Source organism: Embiotoca jacksoni, unplaced genomic scaffold (assembly GCF_022577435.1).
Source record: "Embiotoca jacksoni isolate LCO1_2020_lvr unplaced genomic scaffold, fEmbJac1.0.p SCAF_6, whole genome shotgun sequence".
Lineage (NCBI taxonomy): Eukaryota > Metazoa > Chordata > Actinopteri > Embiotocidae > Embiotoca > Embiotoca jacksoni.
The window spans coordinates 15,493,452-15,515,372 of record NW_027185414.1 but is presented as its reverse complement, the minus strand read 5'-3'; the positions used below and the strand labels follow the sequence as shown (position 1 = coordinate 15,515,372).

General features: G+C 38.2%; 1 protein-coding gene across 5 annotated transcripts in view; it reads right to left on the bottom strand.

The window, feature by feature from the left end:
* Window positions 1–21,921, bottom strand: part of tead1b (TEA domain family member 1b) — a 47,849-nt gene continuing 25,928 nt past the window's right edge. For 2 of the 5 annotated variants that reach the window (XM_069173812.1, XM_069173811.1), the window contains exons 4-14: window positions 15,053–15,117; window positions 13,027–13,242; window positions 10,444–10,455; window positions 9,456–9,587; window positions 9,120–9,166; window positions 8,974–9,035; window positions 7,961–8,085; window positions 6,431–6,604; window positions 5,295–5,435; window positions 5,018–5,170; window positions 1–3,313 (exon numbers count right to left, since the gene is read on the bottom strand). In XM_069173812.1, coding sequence (XP_069029913.1) covers window positions 3,200–3,313; window positions 5,018–5,170; window positions 5,295–5,435; window positions 6,431–6,604; window positions 7,961–8,085; window positions 8,974–9,035; window positions 9,120–9,166; window positions 9,456–9,587; window positions 10,444–10,455; window positions 13,027–13,242; window positions 15,053–15,117 — 1,241 coding nt within the window. In that variant the 3' untranslated portion in view covers window positions 1–3,199. The remainder of the gene's footprint in view (window positions 3,314–5,017; window positions 5,171–5,294; window positions 5,436–6,430; window positions 6,605–7,960; window positions 8,086–8,973; window positions 9,036–9,119; window positions 9,167–9,455; window positions 9,588–10,443; window positions 10,456–13,026; window positions 13,243–15,052; window positions 15,118–21,921) is intronic. The other 3 variants (XM_069173814.1, XM_069173813.1, XM_069173815.1) reach the window with 3 other exon arrangements.

The following is a 21,921-nucleotide window of genomic DNA, read 5'->3' as shown; positions in this document are numbered from 1 at the left end:
TCGTGATTTTTCCGATTTATTTAACTTCAATATTGCATACATACAAAGTATCTAGAAAGCTACAAAATATCTACTGTTGTCAAGAAGGCATCATAATGTTACGGAGCAAAGACGAGACCATATGGAGAACACAGAGACACAGCAGAGCTTCTTTTCTTTCTCTCCGTTGCTCCAACACTTTACCGTCATGGATATGAAAAGATATCGCACATCTGTACCAAGAAAAAGCTAAGATAGAATTTTATACAAAGCACCTTTGTACAAAAAACAACAACATCTGCACACAAAACCCATATGTGCGAATGACAGCTATATGTGAGCTATGTCAAGAATCACTTTAAAGCCACCATGCCAAATGGTCATAAAACAGAAAGGTACCAGTACCTACTCTTAGAAACAAAAATAAAAAAAATACAATAACAAGAGCTAAACTGCTGATATGTTTGTAGCATGATCCCTCGACTTGGCTGCTTGTGTGTGTGTGTGTGTGTGTGTGTGTGTGTGTGTGTGTGTGTGTGTGTGTGTGTGTGGGTCCACCAGACATTCGTGCCATCACGGGCATCAGTCCTGCTGTTTTAGTGTTAAATTGTCAAAATGCACCAGCAGCAACATCATTACCATCATACTGGGCTTGAAATATACAGACAATGTCATCACAAACGTACAAGTACGACTGTATACAAGTACAATAAGAAAACAGGAACATCTCACTACGCAATCAATAAATGTGAACAGATACACAGGGTAAACATAAGAAAAGCCTATTAAATCTCCACAGTGTCCACAGGACTGTGGCAAAATACTGAATGATTGAACTTCCTCTGCATCCACCAGAGACATTGTCTGCAGTTATTTAGAGCTTCTTTGATTAAAATACTTTCGATGAATATAATTTTTTTGTAAAAAGCCGTAAATGTTTGAGGAATTCTGATCCCGACAGTGGAAGTTTTAGCCTTGATGCCCTCGTCCACACAAGCAGTTGTAAAAAAAAACCAAAAGAAAAGAAAAAAGGAGTTTCTGCAACAGGTTTTGAAAAAAATTTCAGGTTTAACCACATTACAACAGTCATAAATTAGATTTTAGAGTTTGTACTGTAGAATTAACTGATTAAGTAACCGTTTTGTTCTGGATGTTTTTATAAATGGTAAAAAGCTTGCGTCGGCCACTGCCTTGTCAACCTCACAGCTGTGTCTGCACCTTCATTGTAAAAGTCTGATGTTTTCTGTGGTTTTCATCTTGTTTGCGGACATGCGGTCACTGGAAAGAGGAAGCTGTAATGTTCCCAAAATCCTTTTTAAAAACACTTGAACCTGCAAGTGTGCATGAAGCAGACAGCTTCAGTGTTTTTGAGTTGACATCCTGCATGCGGTCAGTGGCTGTATATCAGACAAACTAGTTGACCTGAAGCAAAGGAATAGTTTCTTCTTTAAATACATAATTTGTAAAAATCAATTTACAATGTAATGAAAATGAATACATTATTTATTTGACCAGGATCTATCTTTCCCCTGCTGTCAATACAGTCCTTTAAAAGGCAATGTGGTGATGGGTTTCACTTGTGTCTCGTTTTTTGGTCTAGCAACATTTAATTGTTTTAATTTCTGTTTGATCTTTTTGACGCTGGAAATTTTAAACCAAAGGCACTTCCTTGCTACCATGCAGGACATGACAAAAGATTGACTGTATCTCTGTATTTTTTGGTCTTCTGCAACAGGAAAGGCAGTCAAGTCTATGTTTATAGGACACTCTTAGAAAAAGACTGATATTTCAGGAACATATTACAGAGAAAAATAAGCTCTTTTTGAGCTTAAATTTGCCAACTCAATTTAACATCAGTGTACTGCCTGTTAAAAACAAAACAAAAATCTAGGAGTGCACAATTTTAAAAAACTATTTCTCAGATGTGAAGATGTACCGAGTCTTACATTGGTAAGTTATTTTTGCCTGTCAGCCACCAAATGGATTTTGGACTAAAAACAAAGGGTAATGTTAGAGTGTATTCTAAGGCACTGTCCACTCACGCTTTGGCAGATTGTATTGTGAATTTTTTACACAACGCAAACACATTAAGAGTCTTCCCATGTAGAGATCACAGTTTTAGTGGCATCTTTTGGAGTTCATGTGTAGCTTTAAGGCTCGGGATCGGCGAGGCCACAGAAACATGTGAACAAAGTGTGACCGTGAAGGCAGCAACACCCTGGCTTGTCGTTATTACACCACGATCCCAGAGGGGAAAGATATTCAGGGGGCAAAGCCACAGCATACTGAACAAGGCATGCTGTCTCCAAGTGACTTGTACTGTCACAATCATTTTAATCGTTCCAAAACCACAGATCTAACAGAACAGTATGCATCTCTAAGGCGAACAAAGTGCTTTTGGACCAGATGAGAGTCCGCTTTCAGTAATTTTAGCACTACTTTCACCTGTCTAAAACCTAAAAACTCTGTCATAGAGGAAAGACTTGTTTGCAGCACAGAAATGCTGAGCAGGCGGTACGACTTATGGAGCAGGTGTAGGCAAAACGCTCGTAGTATTTTCACAGTGCATTCATTCTGTTGGTGGTGTCTAACACTTGGAGTGCTTCAACTGGGATAGATATACAACTGAAAGCTGAGTTTCTTTTTTTTTTTCTAAAGAAATATAAATTTTGTAATATTCACAACCACTTGCTTTCAGCTACTGTATATATAGTGTTTTGTTTCTTTGGAAAATCTATTGGCTGTGGGTGCATTTCTGTATATCTACAGTATGTATGCTCACAAATTATGAAGTACAGACATAGAAAACACCCTCAAACATATTACACAGACCACATCAGGCTGCTGATAGAAAAGCCTGCATCCTTTTTTTTTTGTTTACATAACAAAGCAGGAGAAGACAACACAAATATTTCCATCTACCAAATGAATCTAGTCAATTCTTTAAGAACAGACACATTTATACCCAACAGAGACCAACGCAAAGTATTCAAAATGAGAATTCCCATATTTAAACATAAAACTGTACCGCAATTCACAGCTGCAGTCAAAGAACAAACACTTATATTAAAACCCATTTATAACAACTGACTTCACCCGATACCTTGACCGAAGAGCATTGTAGGTATGACTTTCATTTAGAGGCACTGCCACTTGTTTTGAGGTTGGTAAGTCTATTATAAGGAGGAGATTTGTTTTGGGTGGGAAGGATTGGAGCAGTTCATTCCTTTACCAGTCTGTAGATATGATGCTGGGCGCCGTGCTCACTGTTTGTAACTTCAAACACACACGCCATACATAGCAACGTCTCCTGGGTGGCTCTATTCGTCACCACCTGCAACGGAAAGAAAAAGTCACTTTCAGGTCGAGAGGCGTTTGGAGTTTGCTTTCAAACACAGAAAAAAAGAGTTGCAATAACTGTCAAGGTAACACAGAAACTGCCAGAACTGCTTATATGTACAAAGACAGAAAAATACATTCACTATTATGAAACTGTGTATACGCATGGTTCCGTTTTGTAAAACTCAACCGGTGGACACGAGTCTGGTTTCACTACCGCTGTTTGCCATGAATGAATGTTGAATCACTCTAATCATCTGTTTACATATTAGAGCATCTGTATTAAAGTCACGTGCAAACTGTCGCTATCAAACGTTAGAAAAATAATTAATTATAGTTTTGATGCCACTTTTGGAATAAACTTGACAGCGTTTAACTATCGAAGATAAATGGTGAGATCATAAACGGGGACATCCAGAACAAATAAGAACGACGGAACTGATAAAAAAAAAATAGTCGTCAATTTAAATAACGAATAACTAAATAAATAAATAATCAATTTAAACATAAATTTGTACACTACAAAACCAGACAGTCTTTGGAAATTGGCTAATAAACAATGTTTTATCATTTAAGTTGTCATTTCCTCCTCCTATAGTAAACTGTGTAAGTGAACTGTTCAGTCTCAGCACCAGTGTTGGTTTTATAAATATCAGTTTATGAGAGGGAGAAAACCTACAACGCGTTCTGTGCATAAGGATAGTTCATACATTTCAATTTCAATTCCCCCCCAAAAATCGATTGATCTCCAAAGGTAAAAGTGTAAATTAAGAGTGAGCGACACAGCTGACAAGCTCTGAATCTGTTTGGTATGAAGACGGAGCATCATGTTCAGTCATCAAGCGTTTGCTTGCTGTCTTAATGATTTGTGTTCTTGAAATGAAGTTACATTTTTTGTATCTTGCACAAACAAAACAACAACAAATCCTTTGTTTTATGAAGCTCCGAATCATCAGTGTGAAAATCACCACCCCCGTATTACATATATTGTGTACAATCTCGTGGCAACCATCGAGGCCACCATAAATAAATAGATAAATATGGAAACTGGAACTTCAGAAAGTGCTATTTCTATTCAGCGGGAAGTGACAGAGGTCAATGTATCATTTTTATCATTTTATTGTGACCACTGACATCAAAGAGTCTGTTCATCATGTTTCTGGTTCCTCCAGGAGGTTTCATGTTTCCTCCATGCTCTTAGCCTTCAACAGGTGGATGGGAGCGACTTCTTAATCTACGGCCATTTCTAAAAGTGTATTAGTTCATCCTTTTGGGAAACAAGCTTAAGAAGACTCATAAAATGGGTTTAAAGATCATTGGCCTTTAGATTCTTTCAGCCTGGTTACTATTTTGCGTGCACATCTCCACACATAGATCTATGTCTGTGTTTTTCTTTATTTTTTTGTTTTCTCTGTAGTAGTGAATGACACTTTAAGACCCCATGTGATGGCTAATAACAGGGGTTCCTGCCCTCTCTTATCCTCCCTCTCCCCTGCAGATAATGAGGCTCCTCTCACTGAGTTTCATCCCCTGTGGAATGAGAGGAATGTAAGACTAGCCAGAGGAACTCATCTCAGGGTCCGGCCAAACCCCCCGTTTTTTTTTTTTTAAAAGCCAGCTGGAGCCACCACCACATCTTGACAGCATAGAGAAGAAGAATGAGTCCTGGAGAGGTCAGTCAGGTCAGTGAGGTTATTACCAATAAGATAGTGAAGTTCTCCAGCACACTGTTCATCATATATTTCTCCGGCAGATGTTTTAGTTTATGGATGAAGTTGATCATGTATTCACACATGGGAGATCGACTTATCCGGTAGACAAAGCGTCCATTCTCAAACCGTGCATATTCAGTCTGAGGAAAAAGAGAGAAAAAGAGGTTTAAAAGTGACACATAACAGATTTCTAAAATAAGATGTTTAATGCACGTCACAATTTTAGTACATTTTCAGATTCCCAGGATAAAAATTAGTCCATACCTCGACTTTCTCGACCACCTGCTTGCCAAATGAGCAAACCTTTGTTGAACATGTAATGGTCATATTCTCTGAACTCTCATACTGACTCGTGACTCCATAGAAAGATCCTGTATCATCTTGAATGTTGCAGTTCAAGTCGGCCTGAGGTCGAGGAAAAAACATAAACACTTGAAAATAACCGATTAATTTTTTTATTCAGGTCCTTTTTAAAATCATATTTCTCTTAAAAAAAAAAGACCAATACAGGGTATTGAAAATTGGCCCTTTTGTCAAATTGTTTGTAGGCCGATCACCGCAAGCCCCTTTCATGCTATCATTGTTATATCGTATGGAATCGAAACATGTTACATGTCCGTCTGACCACAGAGCCGAGAAGATTATTTTGTACATCGTATATCGAATTAGAAGATCACGGCCACATGTGAATAAGAATCTTAATGTGCCCGTACTGGAAACAAGACTGTAAAAAGGATTAAATGAAGTTATGTTAAAAGACTGATTTACAAGGTTGAACGGGTCTGGTCCTGGAGGGCAACCTCTCTATGCCCTGAACATCCTGTTCATTATGGACACAAAAAGAGACGACATCCTCCTACAACATTCTCCTCCTTCATTAAGCAAAGCAGTTATACGTTCATTATTGTGCAGATTCTGTCTTTCATTTGAAATTTAAATTTGTCGGTCACTTCAAAAGGAATCTGAGGGGACTTGGTCCAAGTGCATACGGTCCTACTTTGTTGGCTGCCGCTAGTTAGCATTTTGCATAACGGAGGAAATACATGCAATGTTTAAACAGCCATTAGGAGTGCAACCAGGTCACTCCATTGTTTGGAGATATTACACTGAATTAGTGAGTGCTTTGATCAAAAGCTCTCCTGCTATGCAAGTCCAAATATAGCAGAGTGCATTCTGCAAACATTAAGAGAGCAATCTTCTCTGTGTGGACTGATTACACCCAATCACTAAACACCAACCTGAACACGCCGTTACTGAACAGGATTCTGCCGTCACGTTTACATAGTTCACTTTGTCCCAAAGGTTACGATGATACGAAGACTGATGTAAGTAAAACATGGTCAAACTGCAATTTCATATGGTACCTATCAAACTCATCGATGATAATAATTCACACTCACCCAAAACTTTATGAGGAAGAAGGAATTCTGAGGTCCTTGTCCGTACAGCTCCTTCAGTCCTCCTTTCTTTTCTGGAAATTTATCATAAATCTGACGAATGTCCACCGACTCCAGCAGGGCGTCACTGTAGGAATGATTCGTCTGCCCGATATGTACAAATAGATGCTTGTTGTACTGAAAGAGTAAATACATTATTTTAGAAACATATTCTAAAATATGGTGTATAAAAATGATGAAACTCTGTTTCAGGTTGTATCATTTTGTTTCAGAAAAGTAAAGTACGAGTCTATCCAGTCTGAATTTAGAAGAGCACAAGACACATAATAACATAAAAATGATCTGTGACAGAATTACATGTCAATATCCACAAAGTCTTCAGTACAGAAAGATTTAGTGAAGCAAAATAAGCCGGTTCTGACAAATAACCACGATAATAAGCACTTGGTAGTCAGGATTAGATTGACGACAATACACTCTGCTGATGAGAAATAACCCTCTGCAACATTGCTTTTTATTTGTCTGTCTGAATGGTTTAAAGCAATTGTTCTATTTTATGACGCACAAATTAGGTAAAAACATTCTGCTCCACTAAAGCCAAAAACAAACTGATCCCTCATTTGTATTAAACAATGCCAGACTGACTTCTGACAAATTCTATGAACTTAAATTGTGATGCCACAAATTCTGACCATGATGGATTTATCACAAACCTTAAATTAGGCAAAACCATACAGTGAAATAATACATTTTCTTACAGGTTGATAGTAGATTAGCTTAATTCAGTCTTCAATATTTCCGCATCAAAGACAACTAGAATCAAACTAAATCGAAAATAGCATTAAGGTTGGTTCTATTTCTTAAACTTTCAAATAAGAATATTTGTTTGGTTTTGCAAAGTGAGTATAAATTGTGGTCTGTTGAAGATCACACACATGATGAATAGCCAAAAGCAAATAGAAAGAGGCAGCAAATTAGAGAATATCATTGTGTTTTCAGAGGATCTTCGCCCTTGTTGTGACTGTACGAAATATTGTCATGTGGTGCTGCACTTCACTTTAAGAGCTCACAGAGCAGCCTCTTCAGCATGCAGCCTTTAGGGCAAATACAACAATTTCAAGCATTAAGATGCATGTAAGATTAATAGCTATTGTCATTCAATATCAATCCCAAAAGTACACAGGAAAATGCAGATCATCATTAAGTTACTAATACAAAAAAGAAATGAGTCAGCTCACACTTAGTGAGTCGGTGTATTGTCCTGCTGAACTTTACAGGATACATATAGATTTAGAGTGCCTTTTAAGGAACTGATTAATATACAGTCGTTCATTATTTTTGCAGGTTTTCGTGCCATGTGTCGCTACAGGCCAGGCTTCGCCCCTCTCGGCTCCTTTTGGCCGCCGTTCAGCTGACACTCTGCCTGGGAAAATGTCCCAGTGTATTCATACAGGAAAGGACTGGATGATAAGAAGCAGGAACGAACACCATGAGATAGTGAAATTTCATGCTTTGGTAAAATGCTCTGCTCACCGAGTCTGGGTCTCTCTGTTGCTCGAGGAAGGCGGAGAACTCCACCAGCCGGAGTTTAGATGTACCGATGGAGCGGCCCTGCCAGGCTGGTGCTGTGGGTGCTGGAGCTGCTGTGGGCTCATAACCTGCAGTAGCAATCAAAGATTCATTCTCTCAGCATAAACATGTTCACTTCAAAACACTTTACTAAATGAAGCCCATGTTATTAGATATATCGTTTGAGAATTTGGGGGACATCTGTTAGTACTCAGGTTTGTTTATTTTGGCCTGAATGGAGTTCCTGGCTACACTACTCTTTACATGACATAAAAATGCAAAGCAAGTCATTAATTCATAAAACATTTTGAGCAAATTCACAAAAAACTACACATGGGTAAGAAAAATATCAATGGTCAGTGCATCAATAAAATGGTTGGTTTTCTAAGCTACGACAGAAAATAAATTCTGAATGCAGCCAAACATGCTGCACAACAGGGCTGTCTGCAGCTGTATTGATTTTTCATTCTGACTGATAATATTTGAGCAACATTATATGTGCTTGACAAGTTATAAAAAAAAAAAAACTGCAGTTGTTGACTGTAGTTTTAGTCTCAGATCAGATGCTCTGCTCGACCCCCCCCCCCCCCCCCCCCGCCCCTTCCCACACCCACACCCACACCCACACCTCCCTCCCTCCCTCCCACAGGAGCAACACTGTAGATAATGTGCTTGACCTGCGGGGAAATGTATTGTCACTGCTATCTCCAAACAGACCTCTTTCTATCAACATGTTTGTTTTACAGCAATCTGCTACATCTTTCAGTAAGTTTAAAGGAACAGAAGCAACAACGAAGGCGGCAGTTCTGAAATGTTTCAAGTGAATCAGCAAAAAAGAGTAGAGGGACTGAGTGCACTACAGTTAGTTATTAAATTATTATATAGATGTGAAAAACAAGTTTCAGAGTTGTTTCAAGGGTACAAGTATGATGTGCATTTTAGAGCTTTACACTATTTTTCAGTTGGTAAATTCTCACTTGAAATGGCTGTTGTGACGGCTGGCTGGATGGGATAGGGTTGCTGGGTGAAAGGCTTAATACTGCAACAGAAAAAGACAGGAAAAATAAGAGATTGACATTTTCATGTCTAATTTTCTTTTCTGACATTAAAGTATGATACTTACTCTTGTGAGGATCCTGGCTGACCAGTCGATATCATACCCTGCCATAACTACAGAATTAGATATATAAATAGACAACAAACAACAAACAACAAAGAACATCCAATTGTGAGCAGCTGTTAGCGACAAGATCAAAATGGCTCTTAGCTCTGTGTTCAGTGGATGTAGTTATCTTGACTACCACTCCTTTTGATCATGTGCTTATCTGATAGGGGCAGTTGTGCAAAGCTGTGGTGTGTAATGTGATTTGGCCCGGGTGTTGGTGTGGTTGGCCCCATTGCTGCCCTGGGTGAAGCTGGACAGGATGGATCAATAGTAGGGTGCCGGGGAGGCTCTTACCCCTGCTCCAGGGAAGGCTGGGCGAGGGATGCCTGGCAGACCGAGCTTGTTGTGAATAGCCGTGGCAGAGACGATCTGAGCCGAGGACATGGAGGCCATGCTCTGGAGGGCTTTGTCCTTCACGGCTTGGTCCTTTAACAGCAGTCACAAAAGGCTTAGCACTCAGACAGAAGGGAGAGGAGGGGCATGTTGCAGAGGTACCAACAAACAGACTCTAAACAACACACTGAAAGCACCACTTACCTCTCTCACAACAGTAAACAGAAAGCAGGTTAAAAGAAGCAGCATTTGCATTGCTATGCTAAGTGTAGGCCTTTCTTTTTAAAGGTATGTGCTAAACAATGACAATGGAATTCCAATATACTGTGGCTACCAGTGGTATGCACTTAAATGAAAGTCTGCTTGTTGACTAATCTACCACTAAAATACTTTTTTACAAACTTATTCAGAAGCACTTCCATCAAGGCTGCATTTGGCTACATGTCAAAACATCCCAGAGAATTTCCCAGGTAAAAGTGAAGGACACCAATCCCACATGGCTAAGCGCCTTTCACAACTCCAGTTCATTCCCTTGTATAATCTTTGGGAAAAAAGGTTGTAAAATTATCAATAATTTACATTTACATTTATAGTAAATACCCTAACTTAATTCGTTTAACATGAATTTACAGAGAGTGTCCGAAGAAGTGCGCTAATTTGGACAAAATGACTTACTACACACACGGACAACCCATACACAGTAGAAAACCCATGCAGACTCACTGGTGGCAGAAGCTACAGGTAAGCATGCTGGCAGAAAGATGATGGTGGAGCAGAGTCAAGCTACAGGATGTTCATAGTATGATGACACACAGACACCAATAAATGGAGGAAACACTGGGCAGCAGTTATTGTGTCTCTATGGTAGGAGCAAATGCAAAACTAGCAAGGATGAGGCAGGCCCTAATTAAAGCACAAACAGCATCACAAACAGAAGATAAATACTTACCATACTTGTAACCTAAATGCAAACAAACAGGATTTTATTGTAAATGTGCAATTCAGCTGCTGCAATTCAAGTCTGAGCAACACAAAGAAATCTGAGCGTTACAGCTCCAAACATCAGTTGAAAATCATTCTACTATGATTTGGGAATGTTTTATCTTCTTCAGACAGTTCAACATGCACACATGTGTAATGAACACTTAATAACAATGGATTATGAAATTAGTGTTTACAAATGATCTTAAGACCATCCCCAATTGGTCTCTGTGGTGAAAGTGTTAGTCTCTGTAATTTCCACAATCTGATCAGTAGTCATCATTTGAGACAAAACAACAGAAGAGTAACATAATGACTGTAATTCCACTAAAATGCCATAGACAAGACCAGAAACAGCAGGTTTTGATGCCCCCCAAAATGAAGGGCACACTTGTATTTTGCCACTGAACTCTAATTTGCTTTAAATGAGAAAAGACAGGGATTCATACAAAAGCTGTCTGTTTTTCTTCAGACAGCCGCCTGTGCCCCTGAAAGACCAGGCATTCATGTGGCTAAGCTGCCTGTCTGACTGTGTCTGAGCACACACACACACACACACACACACACACACACACACACACACACACACACACACACACACACACACACACACACACACACACACAAATGAGGGGTCATTAATTCGCGTTGAACACTGGGAGTGGAGCAAAGTGTGAAAGTCAAAACGTATCGTCGGCTCCCCAAGAAAAGAAGAAAATGGCACATGGGAGGAGTGTCCTTTGATATACAAGCATTACTTCATAAAATACCTTAAATTACAGGTCAGTATTATTCATGATTACTTCTTTCACAAAGCTCATCTGCCATTTTGAAAAGCTTTCTTCAGTGATTTGAACAGAGTTCACTATTTCTGAAATAAGTGACAAGAACGTTGTCAAATGACGACATCTGAACTGGGAGGAAGGAAAGCGACTGACAGCCATGGCATTGTGAGAGCCTGAAGTTATCAACAGATTGAAGGGAGAACAAGAAAGCAGAGAGGGTATTTCACAAACAGCCAGCTTCACGGCCATTCACCGCTCTGAATGTGGACCACAGAGGCTTTGACAGCGGGGAAAAGTTGGGTTACATTGTCAAAGGAGGTAGCGGTGTAATCTCCTCTTCAATTGTTAAACACAGACCCCCCCTTGCCATGACCCCGTTTTTTATGAAGTCTACTTAGTAAAGATGTAAGCAGACGATTTGCTCTGACCTACAGCTCTCAGCCACTCACCAACAGCCAATGGCAGCATGCTTCCTGACACGTTGATTCTAGTTTTAATAAATCATTACTAATAGCATAAAAATTAGAGCCTGACCAGTAAGTGATCCGGACCAATACACTGACCAGTGTTATGACCTGTACTGGTGTATACGGCAGCCAATATAAATTCTCAGTACAGAAATGCTAAATGTATTTTGGACATTATTAGGAAACTCGTCATTATACATAGTGTTTTTCAACAGTAAAGCTTTGACACGTTTTTACTTTCAGCCATGCTAAAGGTCTGGCTCTAGAAACTGCAACATAAAAACATCCCCCACTTTGATCCAGATGGAAATATCTGAACCACATTTTGTACAGACATTAATGGCCTCCAAAATATTGATCTATTATGAATATTTTTTTAATAATGATAGAATATGAATAATTATACTGACTTAAGTGATCTCCTGACTTTGCATTTAGTGCCCAAATCCGGTTCACAATTCCTCTAGCGCCACCACCAGGTTTGACTTCCAGTTTGCCCTATTCTTAGTTTTTTTTTTTTATTACATTCCTGCAAAACTGATGAGAACCCCATCAGCTTCAGCTGTACTGTGCTTTACTGCTGATTAGCAAATGTTAGCATGCTAACAAGCTTAACTGAGATGGTGGACATTATACTTGGTAAACATCAGCATGTTACAATTGTCATTGTGTGCAAGACAGCATGCTAATGGCTGCATTTAGGTAAAGTAGAGCAACAGAGTTATTAGCAGGGCAGTAGCACTTTGTCTGGTTTAACTGTAAAATGTCTTGCATAATGTATCTTGGTCACAATTCTTTAGAAAAACAAATTTAAGGGATGCTTAACAACTGTTTTTTGTGTTGTGCATTTTGTGCGTATCTGCCAATATATTGTTATTATATTTTGACATTTTCAATACAAGTATCGAACTTAAATATTGGTCAGGCTCTTGTATAATATATCTTTTTTTTAATATTAATCTATTTTATCCTTTTTTATTAATGGAAATAAAAACATTTTGGTTACTACTTTCACATAAAGTCATGATGTGATATGATGCGCAGCTGCTCTCCAAGCAAAGGCCCATAATGAGAGGAGAGTAGATGTAGATGAAACCAAGTAGACAGAACAGTGACAGCATGTCTGAGTTAGAGATGACTGAGAAGGTGAAGGGAGGTTAGAAAAGCTGAACAGACTACAGTCAGCAGAGGATTTGGGTTAGAGGGACTCAGAGCACCCAGCATTCACTCTGTCACCACAGGAAACAGGAAGTTAAGACGCACAGCAACCAACAAGCCCAGAAGCAGAAAAGCGCATACCTTTAGCTTGGAATGAAACTCACGAGATTTCCTTCTGGCAAGAACCTGAATGTGACTAGACACCTGCGGGGTAGGGGAGGGGAGGAAAACAAAGGAAGAGCCTGTAACCATGGCAATGAAAAGCCCCCTGCAACTGGGCAAAGCCAGACGTACCTTAATGGCAGCTTGGATTTCTCGAACTTTCTTTCTTGCTAAGACCTGTATGTGACTAGACACCTCCATTCAAAAAGAGAAAAGGGAAAATAAAAAACCAGGAAAAAAATCACACAAAAAAAGCACAAAGTGGATTACACATTTCTTTGTTTAAAAACACTTCAGGAATATATGGTGCATAACAGAAGTGTCTCCCAACCACACACCGAGCTAACAGCCAATAAAGCGTTATGCTGTGTGTTGTCGTCACTTAAGTGAACTGATTAAGGGGGATGCAGGCCCCTTTAGCACACATTAAGAGCACACAGATGTGATCTGCTGTGTGCTGCATGAAAATCGGCTCGTCTAGTATCCTTACGGGAGCTGGGCTTGGCATTTCACCGGCCAACTTTACCTCCGACGTGCATACCACTTAAATTATATTATGTTATATTCTGAGATGAAACATTGAGCAGTGAAAGTAGCAGTTTGAAAGATAAGTAATGTGTGTTGATGACATCTTCGAGAAGTAGATTTACATTCTGCTCTGACACTATTCATTCAAATCACACCCAAGGTGAGTACTCAAACAGATTCTTCATACAAAATCTTGCTATTTAGGTTGGTACTTAAACGAGCAAAAGCAAAACAGCAAAAATGCCAAACACTTAAACTAGAGCAGAAACAATCAGTCAATGAATTGATCACCAGAAAATGAATGAGCCAAAATGCCAAACATTCTCTGGTCTTAGCCTCTTCAATGTGGAAGGATTTAATTTAAATTAAATTATTTTTTTCATGAATCAATTAATTTAATAATTGTTGCAGTTCTAACTCAGGTTGATTTAATACTCAGCATGCTATAATAGAAGAATAACAAGAAGCTGGAACCAGTAAACTAAAGATCAAAATTGCTGCTGATTTGATCTCATCTGGCTTATCAAATTAATGACATACTGTACATGACATATATTTAAACTAACAGAGGAACAGACGTGTTTCTTGGTGTAGCTGTAAGTAGATAACAGTCTCAGTCTGATTCTGTGTTGAGGAGAAGAAACCACACGGCTTTTCTGGTCCAGACTGATCAATTCACACCGTGATCGAACGTCACTGCAGACCCCGGCTTGTTTATCTCTGCCATTCAAGTCAGTGGTCAAACAGGGAGTTTCCTGTTTGGAGGGAAGACCGTTGGACTTCATGGTGACGCTGGAGTACCGTCAGAGCAATTCAATATCAGTGAACTTGAACACAAGAATCAACCGTATCCTTTGATTTATTTCACTATTACAATTTCTAGAAGACAGACCTTGAATTCTACATTACTTAGATTAGTCCGTGTTACTCTTTGATCAGAGATGGTATCAATGTATTAAGGCTTCCACCTTCCTATCAGGCTTCTACTCACTCCAACTGCACAACCTTCATGATTTAGTCATGAGGAGGAATGATTCTCTTTTAAGCTCCAGTGGAAACTCTGTTTTTAAATGACAGTAATGCTCTGATGTTTATTGTACATAACCTCTTTATTGCAGAAAATGAAAGGTTGCATTTAAAATAAAAGGCTGACATATTGTACGTAAAAACTTTTAAAATTAAAGAATTGTTTTTATTTTCTTGAACAAACCTATAATAACTACAGTTCTATTTGTATTTATAAGTGCAAGGAAGAGTGACAATTTTGGGAATCTCCCAAAGGAGGGACGTGTTCATGAAACACTGCAGTGACAGGTCACTTGTTAGCCTCAAAAGTCCCCTTGACAGCATAACCTGCTCTCATTCTCTGTACTGCTTTATTTCTCTCCTGCAGGTATAAAGGAAACAGTCTAAACACATCTAGATGTGACAGCCCTCTGACCCTAATGCAACAGACACGTCTTTTCTCTTTCCTTACCTGCTTCCGAGTCCTCGTCTTCCCGGTGCGAAGCTTGATGTATCGGGCTATCAGCTCATTTCGACCTGCGGAAACAGTAAAACACACAGAGATGAGTTTTGAATTAAAAATCCAAAATATCTACAGCAAAAAAAACAAGAGCAGAAATTGTTGAGAAAACCTACAGAAGACACATCCTGGTATGAGGTCTGCAGCTCTGTGTGCATCAGTTACCGAGTGTGTAAAAATGCTCTCTGTGTTCTATAGATTTGCTTCTGGTCTTCTGTCAGTGTGGTGGATTAAATAGTTGTTCAAATCTGTCTCATGCCAAATCTGATAGGAAGCATATTACAGGTAATTAATGCTGTTCAGTTTGAGAAAAAGTAAAAATTTTATTTTGTGCAACAGTTAAAAACAAAACAAAGTTAAAAACGGTGTTTTGTTTAGTATTTTTGAAAATGTCTAGCTTTATTCAGATGATAATCTTTTTACAGACATAATCCTGGAATCATACTTCAAACTATAAAGTAAATAAGAGATATAACCGTATTTCGAGCGCTTGCAAATTAGGAGGCACAATATGTACAGCTCCAAAACAAACCAGATCCAGTTTCCCAGTGACAACACCGTGTGACATTAGCATGAAAAAAACTCACAGCAGCAGCACAGCCTTTAAAATTAATCTAATTCAGTCTCATTCTCTTCAAAGCCCAATGCTTTGAAAGGAAGCAGACCTAGCTGTTCATACTATTACAGAAAATAATGGCAACTGAATATACTGGGCTTAAAACAGTGCAGCTCTGACTAAATTATAATTAAAGCATAGCTTTGTAGAGATTTCCAATTAACAACAGCCCCAAACATTCTTCTGCCCTCAGCTCTGCACTAATTGCTGTAGCAATGCACATGACCCCTGCTTAGCCCTTTCATATGGTAATAACATGCTGCCAACCAAAACTATTACACAAATTATAGGTAAGGAGGCACTCTAATTATGTGTCCAGCTGTAGCCAACCAATGCCATGGATCTGCTCTACTCCTTGATGAAATTTACCAAACCCTCAATATAATGGAACATTTTTCTACCTTTACTTTATTATCAATTAAAGGCCTTACTTTTGTTACAACACAATGGGCCCACAATGTACCGCACATGTGCTAATAAGCTGTATCTTAGGGAATCGGAGGGAAAGGCATTTTCCATCAATGGCAACACAACAGGGATCACAGAATGTGACAGAGCGCAAGAGTGAATCTCAGAGGCATTAATGTGGATAACACAGTAGGTAACACGTTGGATAGATCCAGAGTATGAAGAACAGTGAAAAACCTTTCTCTATCTGCCTGTTGTTTGTATAATGAAAAAATAAAGTTGTCAGGTTGAAGCTTCATCTTGTGAGGCACAGATGCTTAAGTACGTTATCATCCAATGAGACAACCAATGATTAATCTATAAATTATTGTTGCATTTAATTGTTTGGTCCATAAGATGCTATAATGATTGAACTAACCCATCTGAAGCTAAAGAAATTCAGTTTTCAATAACAGATGAAACCCCTAAAAATATATTTACAATCTTAATCAAGTGAATTTTAGCCATTTTTGCTAAAAAATATAACATCAATGATGTTATTCTTTTTTGCCTAATGAATTACTTGACTAATTGTTTTAGCTTTAGCCTACAGATGTGCTTCATAATATCTATTTTCAGAAGATTAAGGCCAAATAATGTAAAAAAAAAAAGATTACAGATGAATTACTTTAAAAAAAAAAAAAAAAACTGATTTTAATCATGGAACAATTATTGAAATGTTGAGGCAGAAGCAGCATTTTATAGCCTTTTGACCATTACAATAAAAGGCTAAGTCTTAGCTGTCATCATAACTCTTTGAACTTAAAATACTAAATATTTTAAACACTTTTCAGTTACATGACATCTTTGATACTTGCAACACCTGACTGTGTGCCACTCCTACACATTTTGTTATGGAGCAAAATGGGGCGGGTTACCGTTGAGCTGTAGTTTGTTGGTTGACCCTGAAGCTCTTTTCACACTGAACACTTTGGCAGGGCCATGAGTGAACCGGTCATGTGATCTCCCACAACAAATAAACAACATCTGGAGATTTACAATTCCAGCATGCCTGTCCAGTGGGCCTGCAGTGTAAACTTTACCAGATGAACGGGGACCTGCACTATTTTCAATAATTCACACACTGTGGAAACACAACATGACAATACAGGCATTCATGCAAACTGCTGATTCCTAGATCAAAGCACACAAATGGCCAGCTGAAAGCTTGCTTGCTTACTGTTGAATAATTCATTCTTTTCAACAGGCTGGAAAAAAGCTCACCGAGTCCTGGCTACCTTGCTTTTTTTGTTTTTGCCTGTGTTTGTGCTGCAAAACAACAGTTGTTGAAAAAATGTGACATGTGAAGGACTAAAAATGTTTTAGACATGGCTCTGCCTTTCCTGGCTGACATTCATGAGGTGCAAAATTTTCCACTAAGACACAAAGGATTACAAATTACCATCACAGATATATATATTTTTTTCTTGTGCCAAATAAAAAGTTGGCCATGTTGAGGCTGTGGATATGAGTTTATCATTTGCAATATTGTCTTGATTCTGCATCACTAATAGCATCCCTCTGCAAAGACTGTGAAAAATATATTTAAGTTTTAACATAATTTATAATGCAACACATTAAATGCATTTAATACGAGATTAGAAGATTAATTTATATTATTTGTGTTATGAACAGTGGGTGAATGAAATGTCAGTCATCTAAAACTATCAATTAATAATTTAAAAAAAATGACTGTAATTATTAAATTTTTTTTAAAAAAAACCTGCAATTAGACAAATTCAAATGAGCATTGAAATGACAATTTTGAAGATTTCCATTTTATTCTATTTGGTGCCACTGATGGCAACAAGATATAACTGCAGCTGTGTTTTTGGACTTTACTCCAGTGATCCAAACAGTGTTGCCTCTGTGACATCAGTCACTTGAAGAAGGAGCCTGATGCGTTAGCTCCACCTACAACACTGCTGGGTGACTGAAAAGTTATCATTAACTGCAGTTGTGTTGATGTGTATCAAAACATGTAGGTACCATAACGGGCAAATAAAATCTTCCTAACCGAGTAAACTGTTTTACATTTTGTCGCCTTAAAGATTATACTTGTCTAATCAATGTGTCTACGCATGAATACATTTAAACTGCTAAAATGCAGTATATCACTGATATGACTTTAGTAGCTTACTGGAAAATATCGGGGCAGAGCTCAAGATCTACTTTTTGCTTTAATGACTTTTTCAAAAAGCCCTTTCTCTGCTTAAAATGTTTTCTGATTATTAGTTTTGAAAGTCTGTGCCTGAGGGTTGAGTAAAGTCCTTGTAGCAAAGCCTGGAGAGAGCTGACAAATTAACTCTTTATGGGTTGTTCCTGTCACTCAAAGCAGCAGGAAAAGGATTAAATATTTATAATGTTACCCTGAGCAGATTTGTTCTGTTCAGCAGCTGGAGGAGCCCTCCACCTGGCCAGAGTGAACTCGCTCTCTGAATCTCAATGACTCTGGAGGTTCTCCAACATATGAATGGCACTCCAGCAGCAGCCCCACAAAGAGATGGTGGCTCAACGTTCTTAAGACCATCCCCAAGTATCTGATTCTTCATTCAGTCAGAAATCCAATTTGGGCCTCAGCATCCTTTCTCAGAGAAACCTGGGACAGATGGCCTCTATTTTGAATAACAATGGAGTGTATTGTCACAGTCCACTATGGACCAACCTCAAAGATACCACACCCAGAAATAACTTAGTGAAACCACTATTTTCTAAATCCAAATTCCATTTATGGTTGTAGAATTGAGCTCTACAACCATAACGACACACTGTGAAGACTTCAGTAAAAATGTATCTGCTGATATACGTTTTGCATAAATTTGCACAGTTTTGATTTTGCCTCATCCTCTCAAACTTGGAAAAGAAAGATCCATTTCAAAATATTGAAAACATGTACTGTGTGGCATAGAAATGACAAAACATTGGTATGACTAGGAATAATCTTCCCATCCTTCCCTAGTCAGTTTGTGTCCAGCATCCAGCTGGAAGGACAGGGACGGTTCCCCTGAACTTGGAGGAAGCTAGATATGGGAATGTGGCTTGGATCTTGAGGAAATGGGGCATTTAGTGTAACATTTTAGTCAAATACTAACCTCACACTCTGCTGCAGTCTCTGGTCACGATCCTCAGACATACACATGCACTCTCTCGCAGTCTGCATTAGTTGTTTTTGTGTCCATGTGGCTTGGGTGCTGTGGAAAAGCACTTGAGCGCTATACCGAAGTGTTGTAACGGGAGGGAAAACCCCAAATTGCTCGTTTTGTCTGAGCAACACTCCAAATCCCAGAAATACTGAATTGTCAAAGAAAATGACTTGTTGCAGCTTACTTTCCTATCAATTATAAATTGACTGACTAATTGTTCAAACAATTCTCAGATTGTCAATTCTGAGATTCATCACATGAAGATCTTCAGTGAAAGAAATTGTCGTCAGAAGTTGATCATATTTCAAGAAGCTGTGTGATGTAGAAACAGTGGGCTGTGCCATTAGCCAGTAAACAAAGTACCGAGGAAAAGACTATTTCTAACTGAATTCACTTTTGCAACGATAATCTCAGTCAGACGGTCTTTTTTTTTTTTTACCAAAATCCAAGGTTGATATCTGTGGCGGTAATGATACCAAGTTCTGGACATTTATGGAATTGGTCCACAATGAACACAGTCATCCAAACACGACAAAATGAGGTTCTTGTCATTGACTTCTTTTCTGCTGCACTACCAACTTAACACAAAACCACATGGAAGAAGGTTGCAATTATCTTCTCTACTGATAAAGGGGTGTTTTAGTGTAGTTATGTGTAGAATACCTTTATACGCTCGACTGCTGGAACAATTGTGGTCCAGCATTAGTCAATCCAAAAGTAAGAGCTATAAGAGGCACGAGAGAGCTTCTTGTTACAGAATTATATTTATTTTACGGCATTTCTTTCCATCAGCATGTTGATGTTACGAGCCACGCTGCACAATAGAAATATACGAGATTGAGATTTTCCAATAGAAGGAAGGTGAGGTAGTTTATATGTAGTATATTTTAGGTTTAGGTCGGTTTATTAAGGTTTCTCCCAGTAAAGAAACTAACATTCCTAAAGTGGGTTACATCCTGAATCATTGTTGAACATCAGTATAAAATGGTGCATTTAGACATTAGCCTTTTCTCTTCAGTTCTCAGGGACACATCAAAACTTGACCTTTATGGATGATGATTTAGATAGCTGAGAACACACTGTTAACAAACTCTATTGTAGCTGCACTGAAAACATTTAAAAACTCTGAAACTCAGTTGCCTCTTACTGCTAACAATGTGGTCCTACATCAAGACAAATTTGATTTGTTGCCAAATTTTGAGATGACATAAAATAATTCCTGTTGTTGATTCTTTCTGAGTCTTTCTCAGATTTCAAGAGGGCGGGCATCAGTTGAAAAAAATGTTATGTCACATAATCAGGGTGAAGCAACATTTGATTCAAATACATTTTGAATGTATGTTGAACACTTAATAATAATTAATAGCTAAACTGTAATTGTTTAACATTGGGTAATTAATATTCAATGTGATGGAAAAACACTTGTGACTTGCAGGTGTTAGGGACTTGAACAACACGGTTCAAAAATACATCACCCGAATAGAAAATGCACTCAGAAATACAAAGCTGCAACTAACAATTATTATCAGAATTAATTTGATAATTATTTTTCTTGACAGCTCATACCATCATTTACTAGATATATTATCATATATATTGAAATGTTTGTTATATTTAGCCCACACTCAAGAGTTATTCAGTTTACTATCATAAAAGATGAAGAAAAGCAACAACTTTTCACATATTAAAAGCTGGAAACAGCAAATATTTGGCTTTTTTGCATGACAAATAGCTAATATGCATAATCTATTATCAAAATAGTTACAGGTTAATTTTGTCTTCCGAATTAGCTGATCAATTAATCAATCAATCATTTTGGCTCTACAAAAGACTTAGAAATTGTTGTTCAAGTTATGTCAAAAGGTTTCAGCAATATTGATTAATATTCCCATAAATCTTCAACTGATATATTTTTTCAGACATCTTGGGTTTGCTCAAATTTATCATGGAGATTATTACAAAGATCTTACAGTCAACAGATACAGTCTGACAAATGTACTCCCTCCATAACCCTAGTTTTAAAATCATTTTTGGTGATAGAACATATGGCCCTCAAGCAGTGTTTAAATCCCAAGAGGGTGATCCCAAAAATGTTTTTTTATTGTGCATAAAAACAGGGTCAAAAAAATGTATAAAACATAAAATAAAACAGAATTACCAGCCATATCCATACCATATATGAATGTTTCATGGCTTGTCATCTTTCCTGTAAATGTACAGGGATAAACATAAGCATATTAAATCTCAACTGGCAAGCAAACAAAGGTTTGCCATTGAATACAGTATCAAAGCCTTTATGAGTATCAAATTCTTTATGAACCTGTGTAACATAAATACAGGAGCTAATTTAAGTAATGGCATATTAAACTGTTTAACTGGTTTGGTTACGTCCTTTGAGTAGCACGGACAATAGTTTACTGCTCTGCTTCAGGTTGTTTTTTTCTTTCCTCTTTTTAAAAGCATCCATTTCCTGTAAGCAGACTTTTTCCCTCTAATGCAGGCACAACCACAGTCACATCTGGCCCAGCACTCTGCCATGAGACAGCGCCGGGCCTGGCTGAGAATCAGTCGGCAGATTGCCTACGTGTGTGTGGCTTCTACCATTTGACAGGGCA